Source organism: Danio rerio, chromosome 23 (genome assembly GCF_049306965.1).
Source record: "Danio rerio strain Tuebingen ecotype United States chromosome 23, GRCz12tu, whole genome shotgun sequence".
In the NCBI taxonomy this organism is placed as follows: domain Eukaryota; kingdom Metazoa; phylum Chordata; class Actinopteri; order Cypriniformes; family Danionidae; genus Danio; species Danio rerio.
This window is the reverse complement of record NC_133198.1, coordinates 28,057,304-28,078,838: the sequence shown is the minus strand read 5'-3', so window position 1 is coordinate 28,078,838 and position 21,535 is coordinate 28,057,304. Positions and strand designations below refer to the sequence as shown.

General features: G+C 33.1%; 1 protein-coding gene across 2 annotated transcripts; it reads left to right on the top strand.

The window, feature by feature from the left end:
• The first annotated feature begins 696 nt into the window (after nt 1–696).
• Nucleotides 697–13,809, top strand: idh3g (isocitrate dehydrogenase (NAD(+)) 3 non-catalytic subunit gamma). 2 transcript variants are annotated; one of them, NM_001243172.1, is made up of 14 exons: nt 697–823; nt 1,510–1,557; nt 1,721–1,732; nt 1,826–1,923; nt 2,027–2,142; nt 3,180–3,240; nt 3,465–3,597; nt 7,283–7,416; nt 7,507–7,609; nt 7,710–7,856; nt 11,024–11,118; nt 11,320–11,380; nt 12,260–12,385; nt 12,596–13,809. In NM_001243172.1, the coding sequence occupies exons 1-13, from the start codon at nt 758–760 to the stop codon at nt 12,359–12,361; spliced, it is 1,176 nt and encodes a 391-aa protein (NP_001230101.1). In that variant the 5' UTR covers nt 697–757; the 3' UTR covers nt 12,362–12,385; nt 12,596–13,809. The 2 variants fall into 2 exon arrangements, with proteins under 2 accessions (NP_001230101.1, XP_073794517.1); XM_073938416.1 differs by lacking the exon at nt 1,721–1,732 and having other exon boundaries at nt 716–823; nt 12,596–13,639.
• Nucleotides 13,810–21,535: the final 7,726 nt, after the last annotated feature.

Here is a 21,535-nt window from a genome sequence, read left to right as displayed (position 1 = left end):
GTTTATTTATATTACATGTAAAATACAAATTCACCATGCAAAAATGATGCTGTGTGTGTGTGTGTGTGTATATATATATATATATATATATATATATATATATATATATATATATATATATATATATATATATATATATATACACACAACATCATTTTTGCATGGTGAATTTGTATATATATAGACGGATTTCGCAAGTAAAGTATACGTGTTGTATTAGAATTTTTTTTATAATATAGAGACGTATTTAAATGTAATTTATTAATTAAATTAACCAGTTCGGTTAAAAAAATTTGAATTTCAAGTCAACTAATTTAACTGACATAGTGCAGCTGTATTAATACGCGTGCATATTGCTGTTTTTGCTTTATAACGTTTATTTAAGCTCTAACACAATAATGTTGTTGTTTCAAATTACCTGTCTGTTTCACCAGCACTCTTAATTATTTATGATACAAACTCGCGCTTCATGGCCGATGAACATTAAACAGATAAAAACGCTGTGTCTAAAACTTAAAATGTAGTGGAAATTAATCATTTTCCATATTTTTTAAAATTGTTGTATTAGAAATTTTTCATAATATAGAGACGTATTTAAATGTAACGTTACGATAAAATAAATAAGTATGGTCTAATCTGTAATTAATGTGCTTATACTGATATATTTATTTAAATAGGCTGACTTTACAAAAGAAGCCCGGAACCCTTCTTCATCGGTCGTTGTTCAATCCGGAAAAAGCACACATGCATTTCTGTCATGATGGCCACTCTTACTAAAGCTTTAAAACCAATCTTGGGAAGGCAGTTGGGAAATACAGCAAAGGTACGGTGTTTATAATTACATAACATAATTACAGAAATCTTGTTTAACATACAATTGGCAAATTGTGCAACAAATTAGCGTGACATTTTAGTAAGACAAGGTCAGTGTTCGCTTGCTGACCATCAAGCAGTTTTTGTACAAGTCTGCATCACGCACAACTTTCTTCTCAGTCTTTAATACTTGTGTTTGTTAACTTTTCACCTGTATAATTTTAGTCCGGCATTTAATTGCTATGTTCGAACTAACATGATTGGCAGTGATTCAGTTTCCTGTCAACCCAGACTACATTTTTGCCATTGTAGTCAACAGATGTTGTTTAGGTAGGCAGCTTACTGGCATTTGAAACGAAGGCATTATGTCATGGTTCTCTAACAGGTCCTTATCAGTTTGGTTGAGGTGAAGTTGGTTTTATTTTCACATATTCGTTCAGTTTCATCTTGTGACACGCTTCCTTTGGTACTTTGAATTTTCTGTCTGAAAGCACATGAAAGTATGACTTGAAAACAACATCACCACTATTTTGTTGACTGTGAATATAGTTGCACTTTGATAGTAGTTTGCTGCTATTATGATTTTCCTATTTAGAATTAGCAAAGAATACTTTTCTGAAAGTATATTATTAAGGAGAAAGTATAAATGTGTGAATTTAAAACCAACTTAACGTCAAAATTGGTTTGTTTTTGTAGGTCTTTGGCGCAGGAGTCGTCAGTCAAAGAGGGAAACCTACATACTCTGTAGGTTATTTTTTATCTGTCTGTCTGAACAGTATATTTTATTGTACTTATCTGAACTAAAAACAAAAATGTCTTATGATATAGACAATTGCGGACCCTAATTTATTTCCTAAACTAATGTGTTTGTTATTATTTGCTTCCTCCAATCCTGGTTTGTATGAAGGGGCGAATCATAGTAAGTATAAAGCAACATATAAGTAAACGATAAACCGTCAATTCCCATCAAAAGTGTATATGTATTGCAGGCACTGATTATGTTTGTTTGCAGCCTCCTCCGGCTAAATATGGAGGCCGACATACAGTAACGCTGATTCCTGGAGATGGGATTGGACCAGAGCTGCTCAACCATGTGCGGGAGCTTTTCAGGTTGGTCAAATCTATATTTTCCAAAATTATTTACCAACTTTTTTTTGACAGCATCTGATAAACAAATATGTCTCCATGCTAAGAACTGCCTGTACAATCATAGGTTCAGCTGTGTTCCTGTGGACTTTGAAGTTGTTCATGTAAATTCTTCATCAACCAGTGAAGACGACATCAGCAATGCGATTATGGCCATTCGGCGTAATGGAGTTGCTCTTAAGGGTCTGTATATCTAGCTGATAACTGACATGGTAATGCTAATTCCTTTATTATTAAAGCTGCCATTAAATGAAAATCTGGATATACCAGTTTGGTACATGGAAATGACATGCATTACTATCAGCCTCAAACACCATCGTTTCCTCTTTCTCATGTAAATCCCACCAGTGTAAAATTCTGATGAAAAACAGGATCTGAACACTCGCTCTGATGATCCACATGGGATCATTAGTATGTATACATTAGGGAGCATTTGATTAGCCACAATGTTTCCAAATGAGATTACAACAGTAATTAATTTCCCCCTTGTTTTTAAGTTTGTCCAAGCTTGTACTGTACTGTACTGTATGTTAAAATCATATTTTGTTAGTGAAACTGGCATTATTGAGCTCTTGGGTAATGGAACCAATCATGGATAATCTCATCACAGCTGACTGCCAGACACCAAACTTCTGAAATAAAAGATTATAAATCGATAAAAGGCCCTATGAAGTGACATAAGGTCTGTTTAAACTTTGTCATTTGTTAGTTTAACTTGACTGCTAAATATGAGTGTTTATGCATCTTGTTATATTACTCAGCTCCTACTGTGTATTTTAATTATTTTTTAACTTAAAAAAATTAATCTGTTTGTGTAAAAATTGATATTAACTCCTGACTCTAACTTCATATATTAGATTTATATTTAACAAGGAATCTAATCAATTTGTTTACATTGATGTATGCTTATTTTTTATGTGTGCATTTTACATAAAACATTGTAAGTGTCAGGCAAACCCCATTAATATTCATGACCGTTCCAAATAGGGTCAAAACTGAGCTTTTCAAACAATTTCTATCCTTAAAATGAGCATAATAAAAAAATAAATGAGCAATAATTAAATGAGTTTCTGGAGAATTGTTCCATCTGTCAAAGCCACATACTTACTCTGTAGATATCAAAAAACAATTTAACAAATAGAGTCACTGCACTCTGTGGCATCTTTTATTGAGATTTTTGAGAGGCTAAATAATTAATTTAATCTTTTTTTTTCCCCTAGGTAACATCGAGACCAACCACACAATGCCTCCTAATCACAAATCAAGAAACAATCTCCTACGGTAAGGCAGGAAGACGAATATTTAGGCAAACAATCTATTAATAATACTCCCCATCAGATGTTTATGCGTCTGTATGCAAAAGTTGTTGAGCTTCTCAGCTTGAGTTTAATAACTGATGAAGTAGTGCCTTAGTATTGGCCTCCTGCCTGTGAATGTGTGTCTAGACTGATTCACTTTAGTTCATTCTCAGCACAGCTGTCATTCTCTCCCTCTTTCTCTCTTAGCACGAGTCTGGATCTGTATGCCAATGTGATGCACTGCCAGTCACTTCCTGGAGTCCAGACACGCCACAAAAACATCGACATCATCATCATCAGGGAGAACACGGAGGGGGAGTACAGCAGTCTTGAGCATGAGGTCAGGATTTTTGCACACCTTCTCACACAGCTTTACATTTTCCTAACATCTTCTTCTCCTCACAATGTGTCAAGAAGTTTCTCAACAAATGGCAATCAGAATGGGATCAGTGCCCAGAAAATAAACTTTTTGAAATTCAACCTGAAATAGGAAAAAAATCTAATTTATTTTTTAAGTCAAGACACGATGAGATTGTGTATAGAAGATGCCGCATTGGACACACGAGACTCACACATGAACATTTACTCAAAGGAGAAGAACCACCAAAATGCCTTTATTGCAACAGAAACCAAACAGTTAAACACATTCTTGTGGAATGCCCCATTTTTAATGTTATCAGAAAACAATATTTATCTGGAGAGACTTTAAAGGAAATATTTTTAAACGTGAATCCATCTAAAGTTGTAGAATTTTTATCAAAAGGAAATCTTAAAAAACTTTTTTAGATTTTTATCTTATATATTATCATTATTATTTTTATTTATATATTTTACCTTGTACATTATTTATTGCTGTTGATGACTTTTAATTGTTAGAATATTTTTACTTGATCTATTTTCTTTTTGCCATGACATAGCCATAGAAGCTGAAATGGCAATAAAATAAAATCTCTCTCTCTCTGTGTCAAGAAGTATATTCAGTTGAAGTCAGAATTATTAGCCCCCCCTTTTTTTTTTCTTTTTTTTTTTAAATATTTCCCAAATGATGTTTAACAGAGCAAGGAAATTTTCTTAGTATGTTTGATAATTGTTTTTCTTCTGTATAAAGTTCTTTTTGTTCTATTTCGGCTAGAGTAAAAGCAGTTTTAAAATTTTTTTTAAACACCATTTTAAGCTCAAAATTTTACCTTACTTAAGCTATATTTTTTACTATATCGTGATGTTAGCAAATGTATGTTAGCTATATCGTGCCTAGTTACCCTAATTAACCTAGTTAAGCCTTTAAATTTCACTTTAAGCTGGATAGAATTGGATCCAGAATTGGATCTTGGAAAATATCTAGTCAAATATTATTTTCTGTCATCATGGCAAAGATAAAATAAATTACTTATTAGAAATGAGTAATTAAAACTATTATGTTTGAAAATGTTGAAAAATCTTCTCCCAGTTAAACAGAAATTGGGAAAAATAAACAGGGAGGCTAATAATTCAAGGGGGCTAATAATTTTGACTGTATGTGTTTATTATTGTAGACGTAAAAAAAATTTTTTCATTTATTATTGAATTATTCATGGAAACTAAAAATTATTCTCTGTTAAAAAGTTTTAAGGTTGGTCAAATTCTCCAAGCGGTACTTACTGCAGAGCCACATGGGCAGAGCTGAGCTCCAGCTCCTCCTTGCTGCACTTCTTTTACAAGTGATGTCACTGGGGGCTGGGGTTATGAGCGGGGTAGGTGTACTCATTAAAGCAGCTTAAAGGAGGAGGAGCTGGAGCTCAAGCTCCCCCTCACTGGAGATGAGCTCCACCCAAATGGCTCTGCAGCAGGAGGCACGGTGGCTCAGTGGTTAGTACTGTCACCTCTCAGCAAGAAGGTCGATGGTAAAGGTCAGTTGGCATTTCTGTGAGGATGTTCTCCCCGTGTTCGCATGGGTTCCCTCTTAGTGCTCCCCCACATTCCAAAGACACGCACTAAAGGTAAATTGAATAAACTAAATTGGCTGTAGTGAATGTGAAAGTGTATGGGCGTTTCCCAGTACTGGGATGCAGTTGGGAGGGCATCTGCTGCATAAAGGCTGATTTATACTTCTGCGTCAAGCGCACGCGTATGCTACAGCGCAGCCTACCTGTTGACGCATAGCCCTACGCTGTGGCTGTCGGCGTTGCTGATGCGCACCTCTCAAAAAATTTAACTACACGACGCATAGCGCAAGCTCTGTGTGTTATTGCAGAACAATAGAAACAGCGCACAGAAGTATAAAGCACAGCTACGCCCGTTGCTTGCGCCGTGGGTCACGCCGATCACTTGACGCAGAAGTATATGCTGGATAAGTTGGAGGTTCATTTTAGTGTGTCAACCCTTGATGAATAAAAGGGACTAAGCCGAAGGAAAATTAATGAATGAAATTCTTCTAATTCCTAAATTAACTTAATTATTTTAGTGTCCTTGCTACATGTATGTACTACAGTATTAACAGTAAATTATGCATATTAACATACCTGTACAACTTTGTATTTGGTTTACAGTACATCATTGTTACTTAGAATTAGTTCTTAGAATGCACATGCTAGAATAGTATTAACAATATTAACAATAGATGACTGTGCACAGATTGCATTGCATGTAGTGCGATAAATATGTGCAATTTTTAAATGTACAAATATTAAATACTGCAGTGTTTATGAGTATAAGTAGTATAAGCAGTTGAAAGATGGCGTGTTTAAATCAATTATTTATCTGACTCCATTGTAATTAATCTGACTCCATTAAAGTTGTTATCAACATTGATAAATAAAAGAATCTTAAAGCAGGCAAAGTTGTTTAAGTTACATGTTTAAATATACAGACAGTAGAATGAAACAAACTAACATACTGTTTAAAGAAACTTAGCTGTAACATATGAACTGCTGTGTAACAAAGACAGTGAAACTGCCTTTGTTAGCATATGAGGCTACACACCGGTATGCGGGAGAAGCAGATCTTTGCTTCTTATTCCCTGAGCAAAGCATTGTGAAACATGAGTGCAAACCAACCCCCAAAACCAGCTGAACATGAAAGCAAAGTTGAGGAGATAAAGTGGGGGAGAAGCACATTAGCATACTCTCCTTAGGTCATGACTCAACAATAGAAAGTAGATTATATATTAAAATACATCAATGTCTGTGTTGATTTCATCACTACAATACTGAAGTCATAAGCTGCGTCCCAAATGACACACTATACACTATGCACTCATGCAATATGTGCTTATGCACTTACACACTCAACAGGATAGTATATGTTTTAGTGTTGTACCAAATGGCACACTAATGTTTTTTTTACTAAGCGGACATTCAAACCATTTCCCTGATGTTTGTCCCCAAATTAGTAAATTAAATGTGCAAACTATCAGATAATATCTGCCGTGAGTATAACCGCATTCACCATCGGGAGGCGCTATAATCACTCTCGCAGGAGAACTTTGCTTTTACCATCCAAAATAAATAAAGTTATCCGACATGTGTGCCCAATAGCTCCGCCCCTTCTGCTACATAAGCAAACCTTTGGTCGTTGAGTGCCTCATTTTACCGGCTGAATGAATGCATCATCCGGGTAATTAAAGTGCACTCATTATTTTTAGAGTTTTCAGTGTGTACGCACTACTTGCACTATTTGTACTACAAAATGGCGTAGAATAGTGCATAAGTATGCGATTTGGGATGCAGCTATAAACTGTCAAATGACACCAAACATGACCAAGTTATATGAAAGGAGATCACGAGCAGATGAATTGTGTATAGTGAAAAGCACATGGTTACTGTAAGCAAATGTCAGAGATGTGTATTGGACCTGTAATGAAGTCTGCCATGCCAGGAGGACCCATCCCGTGCTTGGAATGTCTCTGTAGTCCTTTAAAGGCACAGAAGAAATAGTGTATATTATTTTCTCAGCTTACACTTCTTATGTCCTTACATATAAATTAAATTCTTGTTTAATTCTCTATTATGATCTGTAAATGATGCTAATCTCCTTCCTGTGTGTTTCAGAGTGCATCAGGAGTTGTAGAGTGTCTTAAAATCATCACACGGAACAATTCTCTCCGCATCGCTGACTATGCCTTCAAACTGGCCCGGGAGAAAGGCCGCCGCAGGGTCACAGCTGTCCACAAGGCTAACATCATGTTAGTTGTGCTACTACTTGTCATCTTTACTATTAATTGTGTCACAGTCAAGAATGTCACTGGTCTCATAATGTGTTCTCCTCTTACTAGGAAACTGGGGGATGGGCTGTTCTTGCAGTGCTGTAAAGAAGTGGCTTCTGGATATCCAGACATTGAGTTTGAAAATATGATTGTAGACAACACCACAATGCAGGTGAAGTGCATTAATAATAATAACAATAATAATAATGTACATAAATGAATAAATAAAGTGCAGCAGTGTATTTTATTGTGATTTATATTTATTTTTTCAGCTTGTTTCCAAGCCTTACCAGTTTGATGTAATGGTTATGCCCAATCTGTATGGCAATGTGGTAAGCAATGTCTGTGCGGGGCTGGTTGGCGGACCTGGTCTAGTTCCTGGTGCAAATTATGGCCGAGACTACGCTGTGTTTGAAACGGTTTGTAAAAAAAACCCCAGAGGCAATTAACACGCATTCATTGGTTTGGCAGGTTTAAAAGGATAATTCACTGGAAAATGAGAGTTCTGTTGTCCTTTAATCACCTGTCTCAAACCAGTTTGACTTTCTTCTGTTGAACACAGAAGAACATATTTTGGAAACCGGCAGCCATTTAACAGAAAAAATAAACTCGTAAAGGTTTGGAATCATTTAAGGGAGAGTAAATTTTCTAAACTATCCTTTTACATAAAACTAGCAGCCAGCAAAGTCTCTGTCCTGCCTAATAAGGTTTCTTATTTACCATGTGTAGACTTCTCGGGAATATAAAACCCTAAATGGCATACTGATAGAAGTCAACCGGCAATAAACTGGGTTAAGAGAAAATACTTTGATATATAAAAAAATGGAATCACCTTTAAGTAGTTAGAGAGGTGCTAAGTTGTAAAAAAATGTTAGTACTATACTGTAGTTTGTTATTTATAGACATTTTCTGTATATTTTGGATTTATATTATGGATAGGCTGCTTTGACACAATCTAAATTGTAAAAGCACTATATAAATTGTTAAATTAATATTTGGATAAATTCTTGGAAAATTAGTAGGGCTAAAATTTTGTCTCCAATAGTATTATTTCTATTTTCAGAATGCATTAGTGGTCCTTGGTGTCTCCTCATACTTGATGACTTTAATTGTCATTTTAGTAGTTTAAAATGATCTATAGACCCTTTTCACATTTCCAGGTTTCTCAGTAGCGGAAGGCGTCATAGTTGAAAAAGCGCTGTGGATAGGAAAGGACAACAAATAACTTTTTTTACAATCTTATTTGCTCAAATAATAAGAGAAAAACTCCACAATTATGTTAAAAAGACTTTTAGAAAAAGGGGAAAATAGTGTGAGACTGATTACGGCAGCCAGAGGAATGAATAACATCAAATTTAGTGCCCTGTACCATAGACGCAGCATTAGAAATCTCTTGCACAAGCAGTATATCATTTTTTGTAATTTGATGCTTAGACTTTAGAATACATTCATAAATGCATATAAATGTTCACACGTAAAAAAACAAAAAACAAAACAAAAAAAAAGTCTAAATATTAAAAACTTTAAAGGATTTAAGAGGCTGATGTCATTAAATGCTTCATAACAGGCTTATGAAAAGGGTCCATTGTCTGGAAAGGTCATGTAAATAATAATAACAACAATAATAATGCAAAAAACGATTATTGAGCTGCTAGCACTTTTCAGATATTTTACAGATTTATTTCAGTATGTAATTTCATATGTGACGTATTGCTTGAAACAAAATAGTAGAATTAACCATATATATATATATATATATATATATATATATATATATATATATATATAAACATATAAGAATTGTAAGATTAGGGCAACTATTGTTTATTGGATAGTTGGTAGCACTTCTCATATATGGTTGTTTTATTTTTAATATTAGTATTATTATCAATGTATTTACTCTGTAAGACGTGAGATAACACAATATTTTGATGTCTTTGATAATTCAAACATGAGTCGAAAACAGAGACAATCGGCTCCACAACCCAGCAGGTGGAAATGCGGGAAAAAACATTTCCCCTCCATTCCTCTATTTACATTTGAAACATTTCTCAACTCACACAGAACGGTCATTTCAAAGTCTGAATGTTCTAAATCACCCAAGTGACTTTATCTATCATGTTTAATATCATTTGAAATGTCTCAGTGCAACTGGTACAATGGCCTCATTCCCTCAGAAATAGACAATCTTAACAATAAATTTATAACTTAAGGTATTTTTTGAACCACTGTGAAGGGTGTACCGTTTTCTATAGGGAGAAAATATTTCACTAAATGGAAATGCCTTTTGTTATTCACACACCCCTTTCCTTGAGGGGATTCTTGGATTTTCTACTTAAGGGAAAGTTTCTAAAATGTTCTGCGTGATTTTGCTACCCAGATCAGCCCATAATATGGAGCTCTAATGCTCCATGCTATGTATATTTTGAAGTCAGGTATGCATCATTTAATGTTGGATTTATCTTTGAGAATTTGATGTCTTGTATTGATCTTTTATGAATTGACGGAATGAATTGGCATAATACACATTTACCTGACTAATAAATTGTTATGTTTTAAATTATTCACACAGGGTTTGTGTTATTATCTCTAGTAGATTACGTTACATCCATAGCACCACAAGCCCCTGTACAGGTTAGTAACGGACTAAAACACGATAGACGGAGCAGCGTGGCACGCTATACATCGCTCTTAGAGTGTAAAAGGTTATCTAAGGGCAAACCTTAGTTTAAGTGGGACTGGTCTGTTTAATTCTATAGTAATGATCATTATATGATTAAATAACTCTGTTTGATTTAGTAGATAGCAGCTCTACGGGGACCGCATAAAAATATCCTAATCTGAGTAAGTAGGGTTCTGCTTTTTTAGGATAGCGGCCAATCGCCACTGTTTAGTGACCAAGACTGACCTGCTTGTGCTTGAGATTGTATACTTGGCCAGTAAAAGACTCGGGATGTTATAGGAATCCAAATAACCGAGAATAACATACAATAATGAATCTAAGAGAATATTCAATCATAATCTAAAGTAAAATTAAAAGAAACTAAATAATCTTATCAATGTTTTATAATTGGAGTCAGATAAAACAAGGATAAATATATTAATATTCTAAACCACATTATACTAAAATTGGAGATATGAGTTAAGTTTAAAGTAAATCAACATTGTGCACTGGAAAGACCGAACATGCAGTAAACCTTCATCCACCAGTAGACACCGTCATTGAACTAGCTGGCTGGACACTACTACTCAGATGACAATGAATAATAAATGGATTACATTACTTGTTAATCTTTGTTCGTGTTAAATGCAGTTGTTCATTGTTAGTTCTTACAATGCTTTAACTAATGTTAACAAGCATGAATTTGGAAGTTAATAATGCATTAGTAAATATTGAACTATGATTAATAAATGCTTTACAAGTTTTGTTCATTATTAGTTCATGTCAGTAAATACATTAACTAAAGCCTTATTGTAGTGTGTCAAGATTTGCATCAGAATTATTAACTATAGGCTTGTTTTAAAGGAATTATGTGTTTACGCTGTATATTTAAATGACTGACTGGCATTAAATTGGCTCTAACAGGCCACCAGGAATACAGGAAAGAGCATTGCCAACAGGAACATTGCCAACCCCACTGCCATGCTGCTTGCCAGCTGCCTCATGTTAGATCATCTCAAGTAAGCGCTGAATGTTTTGTTTTTTTCATTATATAAATGTCAGCTCTTATGATGACATTCACTTATTTTTTCCTTACTAGTTTTTTGTCAGCTTTTATCTGAAGAGCCCTTTTTTACAGACAGAATTTCTGTTTTATTAAATAAGCTTAATGAGCACTGAGAGCATTTTCTAGCAGTTTTGTGTCATCTTTTCTTTTTCAGGCTTCATGACTATGCCAACATGATCCGAAGTGCAATTCTCACTACCATGAATGAGACCAGGGTCAGTCACATACTTTCTCTTATGTTCACACAAGCTGTTTTACACACTAGGGTTGGTCTAGTGCTTCTTGTATGGCAGGTTTTAGATCACAGTTAACTTGATTGACAAGGATACTCTAAGGTCTAATTACCTGCACGTCTAGCTACTTCTTTTTTTTTTATAAATATATTTTTTTCATTTGTTAATTAAATGTAAAAATACATCATGGTACATTTACACTATTGTTTAAAAGTTTAGTTATTATTATTCTACATTTTTTTTAAATACAAAAATACAATGAAATATTTTTACAGTTCAACATACTTGGTTTTCTGTTTTATTATATTTTAAAATGTAATTTATTACTGTGAATTCAAATCTAAATCTTCAGCTCTTTAACTCTAGTCTTTAGTATCGCGATGCTTCAGTTCAAATCGTTCTTAGATGATGATTTGCTCCTCGAGTGTTTTCATTTTGTTGAGGTAGTGTGCTGTTAATATAGTTAAAACTAAGATACACTCACTGGCCACTTTATTAGGTACACCCGTCAACTGCTCGTTAACACAAATTTCCAGTTAGCCAATCACATGGCAGCAACTTAGTGCATGTAGACATGGTCAAGACAATCTGCTGCAGTTTTATTGTTATTGTTTTATTTTATTGAACGAATGAAACACAAACATAAAATTTAGTTTTCTGAAAACTCACATTTATGCAGCACTTTTCACAATAAGATTAAAATAAATTTATGAATTACTGTTTATTAAATGTGTTTTTTCTGTAAATGCGTCGCTCAAATATCAACATTAGTCAACTTAGTTCCACATATCTGTAGTGTTTTTTTTTTTTTAAATGTGTGAGTATTTCTTTCTTTGGCTAATGTGATGTGTCCTGTTGCAGTTGCACACAGTTGACATTGGAGGGCAGGGCACTACATCAGAAGTGGTTCAGTCCATCATGAGGATCATTCAGAGCGGTGGTCCGCTCACCAAGGAGATCTAAACCCAATCACTCCACTACTGTTTGGTACTGTGCACATTACTTCTTGAACATTATGGATTTTGCTTTTCACTTGCAAGAGTAACACATTTTACCGTAAAGGAAACTGTAGTTTCCTCTTTGGTGGAGCTGTTAATATTTTTTTCCGCTTTCTTAGAAAAATGCTTGCAGATTATTATTATATCCACATAACTGTTTTGTCAATGCTATATTATAAATATATATTTTTACTTTCAGATGCATCAACTTCTTAAGGACACCCGCACTTCAGTTTATGACTTAATAACGTTGTTTTCATGTGAAATGAGAGAATTGTTTCTGAATCTAGCAGTCTTGACATGGAGATGATCTCACATGTACTTTATTTTACGATTATAGATTCATTTGAAATGCAACGTCAGCATTGTGTGTTTGTGGTGTTTCTTGGTCTTTTCATGGGAACTGCTGTGCTATTCGAGCTATCATTTTGTGTCTTAATGGTTCTGTTATTTTAAAGCTTTGCTAATGCTGTATTTATGATGAGGGTCCTCCATCGGGATTCTGTTTCTGCTTGCACAACTTCATTCCACATTTCTCAATTCTTATAAAGTTCTACTATTTTGGGTTCATCATTTTTGTTTCCTTTAATGAACTTCACAAACAAAGCAACTGTTTATTTTACTAATTATATTTGTGTCCTCAGCAGCATACAGATTGGTGTTAAAAGAAACTTCATGTCATACTTTTTTGTCTACTGCGTGTGAATCTCTTCTTTTTATATGCAAGTTCTCACCTGACGCATGGTCATGTTTTTGAGTTAAGTAAGCACATTTCCCATCCAACATGAAAGGTAATGTAGTTATACAGTTGCTTTGATTAATATAAGTATACTGTAAAGCAGTGTTTCTCAACCTTTTGACTCTAAAGACCTAAACTGTCAAATATTTAGAATATAATTTCTACTCTGGTAAGATAATTGTTGAAATATAAGAGTTTGGCAAAATTTAATCTATATTGAATGTATATTATGTTTAAATTGAGTTTTGAAAGTGTATTATTTAGATAGGAAAACTATAGTTATAAAAAAAAACTATTATTTTTAATTAAGTTTCTTCTGTTGCACACAAAAGTTATTCTAAAAAATAACAGTTAATCAGACTGTTTATGGTGAACATGCATTCATAATTATTACAAAGCTGCTTTACAAAAGCTGTAAAGGTTCATCAAATAGACTTATTGGCAAATCCTGAATGTTTAAATTGTAATCCAGACACATGAATAAAATGGTTACCCTCTTTAAAATACCTTGTTTGTTGTCATGTCGAACATTGGTAATCCCTCAACATGCATTTTTGTACTTTTTGTTTTTGTTTTTCACATGCCAAACTCAGATTAATGCAGTACTGTTGACTTGATTTAAAAGTTTGTTCTATACAGTATGAATAAAACGTAGGTGACTATTATATCCACAACGTTGTTACTGTCATATCACCTATTTTTCCCCATTTTAGATTTTAAGAGAAAATTATTAACCAAACCAACTGTCCATGAGGTGAATCACAACATTACATGTTTAGATTTGAAAATAATATACATAATCAGACCAATACCGACAATTTGACAGCCTTAATGTGGCAAAAACTGCAATCTGCTGAAGCATGTTGAATGACAAAGGTATAATTTTAAAGCTTGTGGTTGTGTCTACAGAAAAACTATACATTTCAAGATTCTGCCATAAGAAATGGATATACAATGCTCAGCATATATAAGTACACCCCCTCACAAACCTTCTTAAAAATTCATATTTTAATAGCAAACTCTACAATATTATATTTGTGCATATACGTTAGATTAGTCAGCACTGAAGAAAAAAATGGAGCTTATCTAACAAAATAACTTACGATAATGGTCTAAAAACTTAATTTAATTTAATTAAAACTTAATTTAACTTTGTATTAACTTTCAATTTCTAAATGTTTGGTGACTAAAATAGTATGTCAATACATATATCTGTTTGATAAATCTGTTTTTTTAAATGCACCAAAATACATTGCCTATAGTCACTTGGATATGGATGAAAATATTCTTTATTATGATTAGCACTGTGTGTGTGTGTGTGTGTGTGTGTGTGTGTGTGTGTGTGTATATATATATATATATATATATATATATATATATATATATATATATATATATACATATATATACATACACGCACACACACACACACAAATATACACACATATATATATACACACAGATAGATAGATAGATAGATAGATAGATAGATAGATAGATAGATAGATAGATAGATAGATAGATAGATAGATAGATAGATAGATAGATAGATAGATAGATAGATAGATAGATAGATAGATAGATAGATAGATAGATAGATTGATTGATTGATTGATTGATTGATTGATTGATTTATAGGTTCATCAATGTCTCTGAAATGAATGGATTTCTACTTTGGAACCTGACTTGACCTGATGTACACTTCAGATTAACTGGCTAATAGTTTACCCCAAAATGGAAAAAGTATTATTTTCCTAATCTTCCACTTTTTCCAAACCTGTTTGAGTTCATTTCATTTTAGCATTTTTTTTTACTATGAATGTCAATGGCTAAAGTCAATCAATGGCTACAGGCTTCCCACATACTTCATTATCTCAATTGAATACTATTCTTCTTCTCACATTCTGTTATTATTCTGCAGAGTCAGACAGGGTTGTAGAACTTTACCACAAAGTTATAAAACTGAATCAAGTGTGTATTGTTGAGGCTTTCGGGAGCTGGAGAGTTTGGCAGTACACTTAATACAGTCCCTTTAGTTTAAAGCAAACACAATCCAAGTGAACACGCTGACAAGAAAACATCAACTCTTCGATTGAAGGATTACCCCTTTTTCGGGACTGTAGCCCGACGCTCCGTGTGAGTTTGAACCAATGAATAATATTTAAATAATACTTGAAAAATACTGTTTTCCTGCATCAACTGTTACAAGCCAACATGCTGACTAAAGGATTGATGTATCAAGCGTGAATCTGGGCACTAGAGGGCAACAAATCTTAGATAAACGTATCTTTGTGGAAACAACATACCGCATAACCAATAAAGTCTGTTCAAATTGATTCTCCGCCACGAAACCGCATGTGTTCTTTTCCAAATGATCTGACAAGATGACAGAGTTACTGAAATCAAATTTGTAGATTGTTTGCAGCTGGGTCTTTCTGTGTGGAAAAATAGCCTGCTGTTCTGAGTGGGAAACCCAAGGGACGAAGTCAAATCTTATAAAATAATATTGAGAATCCTAAATGGAAATATAATTTCCAATGACATGAGTCAGAAAACGCAGCCATTTCCCACTGCCGTTCAACAGCCTTTGCAATCACTAACAAAATACGGCAGCTAGGGAAAATATGCAGAATGTTATTTGTAGTAGATTATGCAAGTCTCTGAACTAATAGACATGTCAAGAACTGTGTAATGTTGTGGATAAATATCCTGCAGTGCTGCATATCAAGTATCCAATTGGAGAGAAAAGGAGTGAGTTGTTAAAAGCTGTTACTATCAAAATAGGGAGACGGTTTTGGAAATCATCCACTGAACCTAGTATTACAGTTGATGTTGAATATGTCATGTATTTGTTAATTTGTTGGGTGGTCTGTCATTTGCAGAGTGATGTAGATAGTCAACTTGTATCACGGCTGAGTCACCTCCTGGATGTGCATTTTAATTTTTCTAATTATTCAATTACCTGTCAGATGTCTGTCCATTTGTTCTAATATCTCATCCCACGCCTTTATTTCTGATAACAAATCATAAATTAATAGCTTGTACAGAAGGTGAGGTTTGAGTCAATGCTATATACAGACTAACCTATTAATCAAGTGTTCAGCAGATTATTAATTATGAGTTTGTGAATATATTTACTGAAAATGCTTATTTACAAATGATGTTCACTCAGATTCAATAAAACTATTTATAAAAACAGCGTTGTAGCAAAAACAATAGTTTTGACAACAACAAAAAAAAAAACGTAAAATGCATCCACTTGAACGTAATTTTTTACATATTTTTTTTAGCTTGCCCTTTTATAACTCACTTTGAACTTTTGCATTTTAGAAATGCTGCTGTCATGGAAGTAAATGATTAAATGTTTTTTTTTTTCTTGGCCTAGTTGAAAAATTTTCTTTTTTTTTTGTAAAAAAATTGTCACAAATGCTGACTGTGCATCTGTTAAAAGTGTTATAGCTGTGCTGTGCGTAAATTGAATTACTTCAGTATCAGTAATGTTATCACTTCACCACTAAATGTAAATTTAGCAATGTGAGATGGAACAGCAATGCAGCCCAGATCTCCAGGACTGTACATTTTTCCTGAAAAACAACTGCATACTCTTTGCTTAGAGGTGTCTAAACATTCTGTACAAATTTGCTACATTTACGTCCTCCTGGAAAGTTCCTATTTACAAGTTGGTAAGTTGCAGTTATGATATCAAGTTACTTTGGTCGTAGCACATGACAATAAACATTATACATGGAATCTGATTCATTACATACCATAACTAACACAACTGGTTATATATATATATATATATATATGCACACACACACATATACAGTTGAAGTCAGAATTATTAGCCCCTTTTGATTTTTTTTTTTTTGTCTTTTAATATTACCTAAATGATGTTTAACAGAGCAAGGAAATGTACAGTTTGTCTGATAATATTTTTTCTTCTGGAGAAAGTCCTATTTGTTTTATTTCGGCTAGAATAAAAGCAGTTTTAATTTTTTGAAAAAAACATTTTAAGGTCAAAATTATTAGCCCTTTTAATCTATTACGATTATTTTAACCAAATTTTGGGATAAACATGGGCAACCAATGGGTTAACATTTTAAATATAGTTTAATAAAAAAAATAACCCAGTATTTAATAATCTTCAAGTTTAATCAGTTTGAGCAAAATGCCCTTTTTTGATCCATCCCTTTACACAATGAGTTAATTCACATAGATATCTGCATTGTCTTGCAGGATGCATTGCTTGCAGGATCTGTGTTTTATGGATTCATGCCACAGTATTTCAATGAACATGAGGTCAGACTTTTGACTTGCTGTTTTTATGTTACGTTTTTTTTTTTCTTGTTCATATTACATATCCTCATCGCTCAGGAATTCAGGATCATACAAGGCCAGATATTTTGCATTATAATGTCCTGATACAATAGCAACTGATTGACCCCAATTATAATTGTAAGCTGTTCGGTTATTGTGGCAGTAAAGCATATCGGATATAGCTGTTTACTTGTTTACCAATATGCTGATTCACAAGAACACAGGATTTCAATTGATTTTTTTATAGAAAAAAAAATCTCTGCAGATCATTATCTTTCTATTATGCTCACGATGCAATTTAATGATTTAATATTAGAATAAAGCTGAAAACACATCCCATATAATCTGACATGAACATCCTCAGTATATCTATTTAAGGTTAAATTTGGGAAAAGTTAGTATGACTCAGGAAACTGGCAGACAATGAATGTTAAGGGATCTGCATGAAAATTTGTTAGAGGTCTGAGCTTTAGTACTTTAAATAAATCCTGTTCAGGCCTTCTCTGATTTCCAAACGTAGCCCCAATGTGATTAGGAAATATAAGCTGCTTATAGGACACTTTTCCATTATGACCTGCTGATTTACAATGCCTTTATTTTCCCTGACCTTTTAAGCCTTTTCTTAACTCTGTCAATTATCCATGCTTTTCCGTTTGGTTTACTAGCACAACATGAAAACCATCACTTATTTATATGGCACCATCACTACATTCTTACTTTCCAGCTCATTTCCAGCTGCTTTTCTTCATTCATTTCAGGAGTTCAGGAGTGTTTTTTCACCATCATTTGAGCTTCTCACATATTATCATGATTGATGTATGATCTAATAACTATTTTTGCTGCCTTTGTGGTATTTAGCCAATTTGATCTGAGCCAGTATGTAGCGAATCAATCCAACCTCAATAATTGGTGTAAAAAGTATTCTCATTACTTGCAATTCTCAGTTAACTTTTATAACTCTTTGCTGTGAGCGCTTGAATTGCATCAGTTGTGCGCATTTTCATGTTCCATGTAAAGTTTATATGAAGCAGGTTTTAAAGAAACAGTTTTAAAAGTATAAACACGAATCTATGGCGTTCTTTCAAAGAACAGTTGTATTCTATGCTATACTTCTTGCAATACAGCCTCCCCCATCATGACTGCCAAAGACCTGTCTAGACTGTGACTAAGGGCATTTATAGAAATTTTTTATGAATGGATTTAAGGCAGGGAACAAGTAAATGTAGAACATGCACAAAGCCCTCTCTCCTTTCTCTCTGATGTTTGTTGTCCCTTTTCCCCCTTAGTGGACCGTTTCTAAAAAGCTTTTGATGAAACAGATTTTTGGGAAAATCCACCAGAAAACACAAGTCTGATTAGTTTTGCTAACATTCTTCTTATCAAAAGTATTTGAAAGTATATGACCACTACGGGGTTTGAAGTTACTTCAACCACGTTACAGTCAGTCCAAAATTTCTGGGGCTTCCAAATGATATTCAAAGATTTATGTAGTTATTAAATCAAGGTAAACTTTGAGATGTAGAACCATGTTTTTAATGTCAATTTTATGGCACGAAACTTATTTAAGTATGTTTTTTAATGCTAGAAGAAAATTATAATATTTAAATTACATTATTACATGAATAATTCATTGTTTTTTATATTATAGATATATAGTTAAGGGCTCAATTTAATTATAAAAAAAAACTACTTTGGGATGTGGAACCACATATTTTATGCCAATTTTATGACGTGAAACCTATTTAAATATATATTTTTAATACTACAAAAAAGTTATATTATTTGAATTACAATATTGTATAAAAATAAGTAACTAATTAGCTTATTTGTCTAACGGATATATTGTTAAGGGCTTTATTTAATTATTAAAACAATGTTAACTTTGAAATGTAGAACCATGCATTTTATGTCAATTTTATGATATGAAGCTTATTTATATATGTTTTTTATTACTAGGACAAAATTATATTATTTAAATTACATTATTGTATAAATAATTAATTAGCTTTTTGTCTCCCAGATATATTGTTAAGGGCTCAGTTTAAGTATTAAAACAAGGTAAATTTTGAGATGTAAAACCATGTATTTTATTTCAATTTAATGACGTGAGACTTATTTAAATATGTTTTTTTTTATACTGATGATGTTATTTAAATTGCATTATTGTAGAAATAATTAGGTAATTAATTAACCTTTTGTCTCACAGATATATTGTTAAGGGCTCAATTTCTTTAAAAGCATCGTAACCCTTAGCAGACCACAGAGCCAGTGTGATCAAATTAGCTCATGATTCTTTTGAGAAATGCAGGCCAGGTCATCTGTAGGACATTTGTGGGAGTTTATCTGGTTGATAAATCTGTTCCACATAGACTCAAAAAGCTTCTCTGGCAAAGTTTGAGCACCACTTTCCCATGTGTACATTGTACTGATTATTATAGTTAATTTAAACTCAAATAAAAATCAAAATTTATATAAATGTATTATTTTTTTTAAGTAAAGAAAATGATTAATTAGTCATGTTGCATTCATATTTCAGTCAAACCGCACCAGTTGTTTGGAAGTGAACCAAAACCGATCTTTTCAGGAATGACAGATGACTCCCATAGTCCTTGTCTCGTGGTCTTGTTCCACATGAAAACAAACTCTAGAGGAGTTGCTTATGGTAGGAAAGCAATCCAACCCAGCAAACTATCAAACTAGGCTTTATCACAGTGTATGATGCATTGTTTGTTTTGCCAATTCTTCTCAAAATGAATTATGGGTTAACCAGGAGCAAAGAGGATGGGAAATGCCTGACTGAAACTTGGTTGGAAGAGCTTATAAGAACAACCGTCCAAAACACATAAAAATACAGACAAAGCCTTGATTCTTACTCAAAATGCTAAAATCAAGAAAAAACACAAGCTATAAAAAATGTCAACATTGTTGAAGTTTTAATCCTCATTTCAGAACAAAGAAAACAGTCAACATGAAAAAACACAATCTTCCTTTTGCCATTTAGCAACTAAAATATTCACTAGTTAACTTAAAATTTGATTACTACAGGGTCACAATCATTTAATAATGTGTTTAAATTTTTACAATTATCCAAATTTGACAATACATACTGACAATGTTATACTGTATATACCCTCAGAAATAAAGTACAAATGACGGGCAGTATCTTAGACATTTGTACCTAAAAGGTTCTACATAAGTTAAAAGTGTTATATTATATTGTATTGCATTGTATGGTGTAGTATAGTATCGTATCATATAATATTATATTAAATATGATTATAAGAAATACCAAATTTATATCTTTTATTATGCATTTGATGAAAAATATAGTAAAACAGCAAAACTGAGACAAATATATTGCAATTTAAAATAACTGTTTTATCACATTTTAAAAATCTAATATATATTTACGTTGCAATAAAGCAAATGTTTAACATCCATTTAACATTTAACATATTTTAGAATGCTGGGTGTCAATTATCTTGGTTCTTAATTATTTATTATTTTTCTTACTATCATCATTGTTGTAAACAGCTTCTGCAACATAAAATGTGACAATTATCATACTTGAAGGGCACCTATTTTACCCCTTTTTCAAGATTTACGATTTTTGTGTCTCCAGAATGTGTCTGTAAAGTTTCAACTCAAAACACCCATCAGATTATTTATTATCCCTTTCAGAAGTTTTTAACTTTCTGCTCTGAACACAATGTTAGTTCTTCCTGCCCACTGTTCCCACGTGTCTGTCAGAGTGTGCCTCTTTCTCTGCCTTGGCTGCACAGTGACAGGCATGGAAGAAGCAGATCTCCTGTAACGTTTTTGAGAAATATTAAAAACTTTCCCAATGATTATTTGATGTATTTGTTGTGGAGTTAATGAGTGGATGAAAACAATGAGTCACACACAATGCTGTTACAGAGTTCATGCACACACACAGAACATGCGTTTAACTTTGCATTGTTTTTACATGCAAATGTGACAGGATACACATTAATATGCACTGCTGTATGGATATCCATTATGGTTGTACAAAATAAACTTGATTTAACGTCCACAAACCTAGATTTAAGCGTCTTTTTT